The sequence below is a fragment of the Sprattus sprattus genome, assembly GCF_963457725.1.
Source record: "Sprattus sprattus genome assembly, chromosome: 4".
NCBI classification, from domain to species: Eukaryota; Metazoa; Chordata; class Actinopteri; order Clupeiformes; family Clupeidae; genus Sprattus; species Sprattus sprattus.
The window spans coordinates 37,183,697-37,193,746 of record NC_137923.1 but is presented as its reverse complement, the minus strand read 5'-3'; the positions used below and the strand labels follow the sequence as shown (position 1 = coordinate 37,193,746).

Below are 10,050 nucleotides of genomic sequence, written 5' to 3'. Positions count from 1 at the left end.
TTTGGGGGTGGATCAGATTGATGCATGATCAACTTTCACATCAACCATAGCTTTGTTTAGGTTGGGCTCTGTCTGCCAAAGCTATTAATGACACATTAAGGGTAAGGTTGCATCTGTGGCCTTGAACAAGAGGGGTTACAATGATGAGCCCCAAACAGCTTAATATAAGTTTAAAAAACAGTTAAGTCGTTATTTTCTCTATACAGCCACCATATTCTCAGTTTTAAAGGAATATATTTCAAAACATGTCGGAATGTAAGTCTTACGTAGAGTCCAAATAAACCTCAATCTTAAAGTTAAAACTGGTGCATTCTCACCGTGTCGGTTTTGCCGACAGTCGAGCCCTTATCCGGTTCTTCAGTCAGAGGACTACATGCCCTGCTGGGATTTTGTATCCTATCTTGTTTCTCCACTTTCATGAGCCGGGTGATGTAAGTGCTTGCCGAGATACAATTCTTAAGTGACCGGTGCTCCTCACATCCAGCCACCGATTTCGAGTTTCTTCTCATCAGACTGTCCCAAACTTTCTCATCTTTACTCACACTATGACAGGAGTCGTTGGCAGAATTTTTCCGATTCCTCCCTGACAGAAGGCAGCTCACTCCACCGCCAAAGCCTTTACGCGGACTCCCCCGCGGCGCGGTCTCTTTGGTACCCATGCCCACGGTCCCTCCAGGCTTTTCGCGGTTCTGGGAGTCCGACTCCAAGGCAGAACGAATTTTATCGGATCCGTTTCTGAAGTTGATGGGGAATTCTTTAAACCACTTCGCCATCGCAAATTCTGCGGTGGAGTTGAAGAGGGAACGTACGCCTCTCCAACACCTTCAAGCGCCATACACAACGTTACGCACGGGAAAAGTCCTTTCTTATTTAAAACAAACTTGTGAATCAAATTGCCTTGTTAACATGTACAAGTGCCTGACACACTTATCACTTATACTATACTATGTGTTGTGTTCTCAAAACAAAACAAAATAATAAAGCTGTGCAAACACTTAACATTAATGTTACTCCTCAAAGTCAGAAGATAATTGCTAATGCGTTTGTTGGTGCAGTTCCTCGCTGAATCTCTTCTTGAAAAAGATCTTCTGAAATCTTGATTCCATAAGTTTTTTCTTTTCTTCGAAAGGCTTTGGCGATCCTCATTCTAGTAGTGACCGCAACTGAGATGGGAGAGAGTGTGCCGAGAGTTCGAGGTGCAGGGGTCGAGACGCGCATGACTTAAAAGGCGGCTGCTTGGTTCAGCGTTGGGGTTAAAGGCCGAATTATGCTCTGTTTTAGACGTAACGCGTAAGCACGTCATTTACACAAGGAACTTGTTTAAGTTTTGATTTAAGGTTCGTTTTAGACGCCGTGTTGCAAGGCTTGTGAGCCGTGTTGCGTGTTGCAAAGCAAATTGACGCCAGAACTGTAAAAAAAATGTTTTAGTTAAGTAAGCCTATTTATTGCAGCAGGACAAAGGAAAAAAACTTACCGGAGCATGAAAGTGTAGTGGGCGAAAGGCTTGATGTTATGAATACATGTGTTACACAAAATACAAATGTTGGCAATTCAGTACCAGTGGCGAAAAAGACAGCACATGACGCAAAAGTTCGTTTATTGACATCTTTTAATGACTGCGACAGGCTTTAAAACGATGTGTTTATGAGTTACATTATTCAAAGATGAGGTGCTAAACGGCGAGAGAATCTCATCATGTTGTCAATGCTTGTAGAACTAGAATGGTGCTGGCCACAAGGTAACGGCAGGTTACTGTTAACTTTTGTATGAGCAGACCGGGCTCATTCTATCAAACTCGCTGGTGCAATTGATGGATTCACGTCAATATGAACTCAATGAAAGATATCACCATGACTCACAAGTGACGGAAAATGAATAGGAAAGTACCTATTTGTTCGTGAATGACCACATTCTCTCCAAACAATCGCGGGTGAGAATGGGATATTCGCGGTAATTTGAGCGTCCTTATAAGTGTTTAAAGAGGATTTGTAAAGGAGTTCATGTCTTCGGACCTCTTCTGTTATGTTTGCTCCTAATCCATAAGAAAAGGCTTGTGAGACGGTCTGCAGGGTATTCATGATTTAAAAAAATGTCTGGGTCTAAAAAAGACTGTATGCTATTAACCCGGAAACGTGAGACTCTGTGTGAAAGGCTGTGGTAGCCGGCCAATCACAGCCTTTGCGAGCTGTGTAGGGCCCTAGTGTTTTAGTCGCATAGTCAGGAATTTTGGGCGACGCACTTAAGCACGTAAGGGGGGGTATTTTACCGCGCAAGGGTGGGGTTGTGTATCTTACGTGCTTACGCGTTACGTCTAAAACAGAGCATAATTCGGCCTTAAGTGTTGCGCAAAATTTACTCAGTGCAGTTCATGCTCCCAAAGGTTGCGCGTGTTGTCATGAGCCTGCCATTTGCTTGGCAGATAGAAAGCTGTTTCCCTAACAGAAAGTCTGAAGCTTGAAGTTCTTTTCAAACCTTTGCTTGGGTAGCACTGTTAAACTGAGCAGACATGCAGACTACATTTTAGGAATCTTATCACGTAACATTCGTTTTCTAAAAACAATCACATAGTATTGCATGTTTTACTGTGGTAGAAAATACGTTAGCCTAATGCTAACGTATATGGGGAATCCTATAGAGACCGCGCTAGGTATTAGCATCAATTAATTCACGTTAATGTTTTTGTATGAGCCTGACATTTGCTCTGCAGATAGATAACAGGTTCCCTAGCAGAAAGTCTGAAGCTTGAAGTTCTTTCCAAACCTTTACTTGGGAAGCACTGTAAAACTGAGTAGACATGCAGAATATTTGAGTAACCTCATCTCGTACTATTCGTTGATAGAATGCAGGCTGCGAGGCTCGCGTAAGACCTTACGTAAAAAATGACGCAAGTCTAGAAAAAGGGGCCGACGCACGCAAGACCTGAAAAGTCGCGCAAGGGTCGCGCAAGGGGCTTGCGCGGCCTCTTGCGCTTACGCTTGCGCTTACGTCCCCGAGCATAAATCAGCCTAGATGACGTAGATGTAGCCTACGTAAGTTTGTATCAGTGAATAGACGTGCAGTAGACATGCAGTTCATTTGAGGATATATCACACACACAGCGGTATGTCACATTTTTACCAAATAGACCTGAAATAAGATGCTTTCATTAAATATTCCAAGATTTGATCATACTTTACAAGACACATTTGTACGGACAAATAAAGTCTACAGTTATCCAATTGTCCACTTGAAATGATACAGGATGTGTAGAAAGCTATCCAAATAATGTGGGATCTTAGCATTTGTTCAAATTGAGTGGTTTTGGGAGCTCATGACAGAGTCATACATGTTAGGTCTACTCAAGGGCAGAGCTCTCTACATCAAATGCAGCTGCACTCTGATATAGTCAATACGTGATATCAGGCCTACAATCGACTGGGTCCTTTCACACTCATATCCTAAAATAGGTCTATTACATGGTGTAGTGTGGCCCCTCAGGCTGCATTTCCTTTGATACTTTTCAGCGGTTAGGGGTGGTCTGACCAAAAACCATACTGTTTTAATTAACCATTTACTGTTATCTTGCTTGTATTGATGGGTTTATCGCAAAAAGTAATCAAAATGTCAAAGCAGGCCTTTTTTGTAGGACTGTAAAGAGTAGTTGAAATGTGTCTAATTTACATAACATGATACAACACCTGTCCCTTTTCAAGTGAAAGCATGTCAACCTCAAACAAGATCTTGAAGAAATTGAAGGATTTAAGACTTATAATAATAATAATAATAATAATTCATTTTATTTTTAACGCACTTTTCATTCCAAAGAATCTCAGAGTGCCTCAAAATCTCCAAAGAGCAGTGGGCCTTCTCCATTTCGGGCATATATTAATTGCATCTTAACAGAGACCAATTTCACCAACATTTTGCATACAGAAGAAGTCTCTCATCTTGATTTACATCTGGACCCCTTAGGTCGTTTATGATAGGTAGCCTGCTGATTGCTGGTGACTGATGGATTCCTTACAAACTTTAATGCATTTTCTTATTGAGTCTGAACGTCCACGTAGCCTAGGACTGACTAGCGGTTTTCCTTCTACCCAGTGGTGAGCATGAGTTTTTATTAGCCTATCCCAGAATACAATTCAAGCGGACGCCTCAGGTAAGATACCAAGACATGTCCCTATATTAGTGTTAGCTTTAAACCATTCACAAGACTTTTTATTTTTATCATATTATTAATCATAAAAGCCAGTTAATTACTGTAATTTTCGTTAAACAACCTCACCTGCTCATCAGTTATAAGGATCATATTTACACCCCTACGTAAATCTTTAAAAGTGGTCTGGTCTGAACTAATCCACTTTGTGAACTCCAGAGGGGGGACTTAGTCGTGGTACTTGAGTGAAGCGCATTAAAGTTGCTATTTAGGTATTTCTCATGTAAATACAAATTAATTTAATTGTGACCTATTATTAAGAAAAAGAAAAAAAACGAATTACTCATAATAGAGGTCATCTCAAACTAAACCGTTCAAACACCCACCCCATGTATTTCAATGATTGTAATAATCCCGGGTGCGCGTCTCTCCTGTCTGTCCGTCTTTGTCCAGCGGCGTCCGTAGGCCGTAATTAACATGGCCAATTTCGTGTTTGGGGATAAAATATAATTGTAAGTTTATTTGATATTAATTGCCGGGCACAAGAGTGATATGTATGCAGTAAAACAAGGGGAAGGTTCTTCGTAGCGGACACCTAATAGAACAACATAGTAAAATGATTGCTAGCAATGTAAGACAGCTAGCTAGGTAGCTGACTGGTCAGCTATCCTGTGCTAAATTACTAGCTAGCTAGCTACCTAGCTGGAAATTATCATTGAATAAGAAACTGGCAATTTCTCCGTCGTATCATCTGCAAACGAAGATTGGGAATATTCTGACCCTGTAACTACATGCTTTCTTTAAACTGCATTCTTGTTTTCAATGAATGTGATTCTAGCTTGGTCATAGATGGATGTCTAGCAACCTGAGTTTACGAGAGTATGGTACATGGGCCAACCAGCTTGCATGTTAGCCAGCTAGCTAGCTTACAGACATCTGTAAGTGATCATATTTTCTAAGAAGGGGGGAGTGTTCGGCGCCTTACTTACTAACTAGCTATTTGGCAGTTGATTTCACCCAGAATCATTCTACCCGTTGCTTTATTTTTCTGCCCATTGCGCTGTCTGAAGTCGTGGTTCGGAGTTCTTTTTCCTGGTTGTTAGCGTAGGTGGACAAATAGTTCCCGTGACAGATATAATGGGGAATAGCTAACGTTATGTAGCTGCCATGTTAACTGGATTCATGGTGTAGCTTGGAGCTGGTAACGTAAGCTAATCCTCTGGTTCTTTGTTAAGATCACCGGAGTAGTGCTTGGATCCATTAAAGACGTGCTCGACAATTTTACACTTTTTCTCTATATGAACGGTGACATGGCACCGCACCGTCAGTCATATTAATGGCTGCCGAATCGGGGAGACTACTGGCGGGACAAAGTCAAGGAAAACGAGGCAAAGGTAGGCACACGTCCATCTCCGTGTCCTTGCAGAATCTCCATTCTTGCTGCAGATTTGCATCTCCCTCTCCACTCGCTACTGACTGTCCGGTTGTCTGTTTTCAAGGGAACTGTCTCTGGGTTTATGTCACGCTAGCGTTACCTGTCTGCGTTGTCTACCTGCCTGTGATGTGTCCGCTCTCCGTTCTGTGCCTGCTCGTCACCCATCCGTCCAGGTGTCTCGTCCTTACAAAATATTTGCAATGCAATTAAGCTGAGGATAGACTAGATGTGCAAATTAACGTTGTCAGTTTTGTTCTATAAACTCATCTGGTCCAACTGAGCTTACCTGTGGTGCCAAGCAACAACGTGTATGTTTTGCATGGCACCATTATTTGATTTGGTCCAGCAGTTCGGGCATAGCCTTGTGGCTATGGAAATGAAGAGCCCTTAACTCATCGAAGATTTAGACAAACCTGATTTTATTAAGTTGCATACAGCTGTTTTATTGATTACACAAGAATATTCAAACGTGTAAATTAAATGGGTTGGGTATGTGCAGGGTTTAGACACAGATCACCTAGTGGAGTGTTTGATGGCATGTTGGCATGGTATGGTGATGGTCAGTGGGTTTCAGCAACACTTTGTTTGTCCCTTCATGATCTTTCTATCCCCGGTGAAACAGATGAAGGAAGTTTGTGCACATTTGATCAATGTCGATAAGGGAAAGATGCCGGCCTCATAATCTTCTTGCACTAATTTCCAATCCTTTCTGTTTTCCTGTCTGAAGGTTCACAGATGCTGAAGAGCCCGGAGAAAAAGAGGAAAAAATCTAATGCACAGGTAAATCAGGGAGGGATTGGGAGATTGCAAAAGGGTGTTAGACTGAATCGAAATTAAATTGAGTTAGTTTGCACTGTAGAGCAAAGATGATAGTATTCTGCATTTTATTTAATCACTTGTAAACCTCCCAACATTAATCTGTAAACTGTGAATGCAATTCATAGCTTGTGTTGATGTTCTTGCTTTTCTGTTTTGTTGCGTTTTTTTTATCCAGCAGGGGCCAGCAGTTTCACACCTCTCAGAGTTCGCGCCCCCGCCCACCCCCATGGTAGACCACTTGGTGGCTTCCAATCCGTTTGATGACGACTTTGGGGCCCCTTCTCGTCCTGGTGGCGCTCCTTTCATGTCCAGTCCGGGGGCGAGTGGCGGGGGTGGACCCTATATGGGTGGCGGGCGAATGGCGGGTCCCATGGGCTTCATGGGCGGCCCAGGTGGGCCAGGAGGAGGTCCGCCAGGTCGTAGGCCGCCATTCGGCCCCCCTCCACCCAATGCTGGACCACACCACCAGCTAGGTTTTGGGGGGATGCCAGGGTTTCCGGGTGGTGGAGGAGGCGGGGGTGGCGGAGGTGGTTTTCCGCCTGGAGGTCCGTCGCAGTTTAACATGCCCCCTAACTTCAGCCCACCAATGCATCCTGGTCCTGGATTCAATCCCATGCTCTCCCCCGGTGGGATGGGAGGTCCAGGGGGCGGTGGACCCCCACACCCTCGCTTTGGGATGCCTCAGCAGCAGCCTCAGCATGGCCAGCACCCCTTCAACAGCCCCCCCTTACCAGGTGGAGGGGGTCCCAGAGGGCCACCCCATGGGCCCATGAACCCCATGGGGGGCATGCCAGGTGGGATGAACATGATGGGTGGTATGGGGGGCCCTGGAGGAGGAAATATGGTTGGGGGGCATCCGGGGTTACCCCCACAAGGACAGTTCCCACCCAACCATGATGGCCCCTACCCTGGACCCAGCCCCCCAGGCAATGATGAGGGGAAGAACTTTGGCCCCGGTGGCCCCCAACCAACCCCCCCCCAGCAGCATCCGCCAAACCTCAACCCTTCTGGCCCCCCGAACAACAGCAACACCCCCGGCCCCTCCCCGTCCTCTGGTCCTCCCCAGCCTGGAGGAGGCTTCCCCGGTCACCCAGACGTCCAGCAGCAGAACCCGAACACCCCTGGCCAGCCGTCTTCCGTCCCGCCCCCTCCCAACCCCAACTCTTCCCCCACTGGACCCCTGAATGGCCCCCAGCAACCGCCTTCTAATCAGCATCCTCCACCCAACTCCACCGGTGGCCCGTCCTCCAACAACCCTTCTCAGCAGCCATCGCAGACCACACCGCCCAACTCTGCTCCTGGCTCCGCCCCATACAACCAGCAGAACAGTGGTCCGGGATCCGCCCCCATGCCCAACCAGCCGCCCAACTCTACTCCAAACAACTTGCCCAACAACGGTGGCGCCTCCACGCCGGGCAACAACCCCAACCCCCCGTCCAATTCCACCCCGACCCCCACCACCCAGTCCCCCCTGCCGCTTGGTCCTGCGCCCCCCTCTTCTGGCCCTGGTGGAGGCCCCCCGAAAATGGGCGGGCCATCGGTGTGTCCCTGTGGCTTCTGCCAGTCCGAGGTGCACGACGACCAGGAGGCCATCTTGTGTGAGGCGTCGTGCAAGCGCTGGTTCCATCGAGACTGCACGGGCCTGACGGAGCCAGCCTATGGGCTCCTGAACCGTGAGGACGCTGCAATCTGGGCCTGCGACTTCTGTCTCAAGAGCAAGGAGATCCAGGCTGTGTACGTTCGACAAGGGATGGGCCAGTTGGTAGCAGCCAATGAAGGCTGAGAGAGATGTGTGTGTGTGTGTTTGTGTGTGTCTGTGTGTGTGTGTGTGTCTGTGTGTGTGTGTGTGTGTGTGTGTGTGTGAAGGCGAGACGGAGGCTTGTGCCAGCTGGTTGGGGTGGGTGAATGGAGAGGAGAGGAAATGGACTTGCAGCAGCGGTTTTCTGTCTTTGGCCTTTTTTTTGGAACTTCCTAAGCCTGACTCACTAATGTCATGTTTTGCTCTCAGCTGATTCTGTAAGTAAGCACTTTGAGTGTCTCTCTTAAAAAAAAAATCATTGGCCTTTTCATTGGCGAGTCCAAACACATCCACTGCAAATTGTACAAATTGAAGCACACGGAAGCTGTTGTGTGCTCCGGTGAAGCACTGACATCAACTCGCTACCTCACACACTCTAGGGACTCACCTGCCCTGCCCTGCCCTGCCCTGCCCTGCCCTGCCCTGCCCTGCCCTGCCCTGCCCTGCCCTGCCCTGCCCAGCCCAGACCCGCATCATGCAAGGCTGTGTCACACTGTAATTCTTCCTCTTCTCTCACTCCACTCTCCACCAAGGTATCAGCCTCTCTCCAGTTTCTCTCCCAGCATTAGCCCGCCTTGCACGCCTCCTGTGAAACAGCATATAGAAGCAACCTACCTGTAGATACTCAGCCATTCACTCACACACACCTACAGACTGTCCTCCGTCCACTAAGGAACACATGAATTAAACTTTGAACTGCAAAGGCAAACGTTTCAAGACTCCTGCAGTCACAATGGATTTTTTTTTTTTTTAATTTTTAAATTTTTATTTTAAGGCTCCACCTTCAGCCATGTTTTCTCTGGCAACAGGAGGATCTGAGCTGGCAGAGTAACGATGGGGGACGGTGTAGCACGTAGTGAGATCTGTCATATCATGTCATATGTGTATAGTCCTTGGCTTGCATGTGAACCAATGCAGTAACTTGTGTTTGTTTGTTTTTTGTTTTGTTTTCATTTTGGGCCTTTGCTATGGGCAGGGCCTTGAAGTAGACCAAATAACTGGATGAAAAAAGAAAAAAAAAGAATTCTCCAAACTCATCTTACTGTCATGGCGCAAGATGTTTGTAATTTTTTTTTTTTTAAATACGTTATTTTTTAACATTTCTGTCCAAGTTGCCTTTCTCTTAGCTGTCCTTTTTTGGTACTGATATCTGTGCTGTTCTATGTGCTCTGCTCTGGCGACCTCTGGTGGAGTGGAGGTGCTGTTACATGCGGGGCGGGAAGAGGGATGGTACTGTAATGTGCTCAGAAGTAAAGCGAATTTTGGTTTTGTATGACTTTGTCCTTTTTATGTGTTGCCTTTTAAAGTGTATATTAAATATGGAATATTACCAGGTGGTAGTTTTAAAACAAGAAATGAAAAATTATTTAGCTGAAAACTGAATCCTAACTACATGTTTTTTAAGCTGACCTTTCTTCAAAGAAATCTGAATATTGTGAAGTCTTGCATTTTTATCAGTATTTGGGACTTCTGGGTAATACATCAGGTGGCCTTGGCATTGTCAGCCAGCCATGTCTAAAAAAAATCAAATAAAAATATTTTTGTCCATGGACAAGTCAGCTGTACATTCCTGCCTGGCACAATAAATAGATAATACAAATGAATGGATATGTTAGATGTTATTGGAGGTTTTAAAGTTTGAATGGCAGGCATGATATTTCAATGCTAATAGAACCCAACTAGAGATAATGGCCGTAGCATGATATCAGTTTAGTCTGAGTTGTGAAATACTTTTCTCATCGCGCCAGAGCAGTGAATGTAAATAATCAGTGGCCATAGCACTTGATGTCTGTCCTTTTTCTATCTTTGACATAGTATGACCTACTTGTCAAGAGTAGAATATTTCCATATTTTGCAGTGGAA

General features: G+C 45.6%; 2 protein-coding genes across 4 annotated transcripts in view; one reads left to right on the top strand and one right to left on the bottom strand.

Annotated features, from left to right (window-relative positions):
• Nucleotides 1-1,146, bottom strand: part of LOC308364014 (SH2 domain-containing adapter protein E-like) — a gene marked incomplete at its 3' end in the record, with an annotated part of 7,918 nt that extends 6,772 nt beyond the window's left edge. The window contains exon 1 of the mRNA XM_080836948.1: nucleotides 318-1,146. Coding sequence (XP_080693074.1) covers nucleotides 318-773 — 456 coding nt within the window. The 5' untranslated portion in view covers nucleotides 774-1,146. The remainder of the gene's footprint in view (nucleotides 1-317) is intronic.
• Nucleotides 1,147-4,585: 3,439 nt separating this feature from the next.
• Nucleotides 4,586-9,379, top strand: pygo2 (pygopus homolog 2). Of its 3 annotated transcripts, XM_080837962.1 has the most exons (4): nucleotides 4,586-4,647; nucleotides 5,371-5,529; nucleotides 6,298-6,350; nucleotides 6,565-9,379. In XM_080837962.1, exons 2-4 carry the CDS (start codon nucleotides 5,472-5,474, stop codon nucleotides 8,170-8,172), a joined length of 1,719 nt encoding a protein of 572 aa, XP_080694088.1. In that variant the 5' UTR covers nucleotides 4,586-4,647; nucleotides 5,371-5,471; the 3' UTR covers nucleotides 8,173-9,379. The 3 variants fall into 3 exon arrangements, with proteins under 3 accessions (XP_080694088.1, XP_080694089.1, XP_080694087.1); XM_080837963.1 differs by having other exon boundaries at nucleotides 4,594-5,529; nucleotides 6,568-9,379; XM_080837961.1 differs by having other exon boundaries at nucleotides 4,594-5,529.
• Nucleotides 9,380-10,050: the final 671 nt, after the last annotated feature.

Excerpts from the sequence above, each read along its gene's own strand:
- pygo2 (XM_080837962.1), top strand. The coding sequence starts at position 5,472 with ATGGCTGCCGAATCGGGGAGACTACTGGCGGGACAAAGTCAAGGAAAA. Across the intron at positions 5,530-6,297 it reads TCAAGGAAAACGAGGCAAAG|GTTCACAGATGCTGAAGAGC; the intron begins GTAGGCACACGT and ends TCCTGTCTGAAG. Across the intron at positions 6,351-6,564 it reads GGAAAAAATCTAATGCACAG|CAGGGGCCAGCAGTTTCACA; the intron begins GTAAATCAGGGA and ends TTTTTTATCCAG.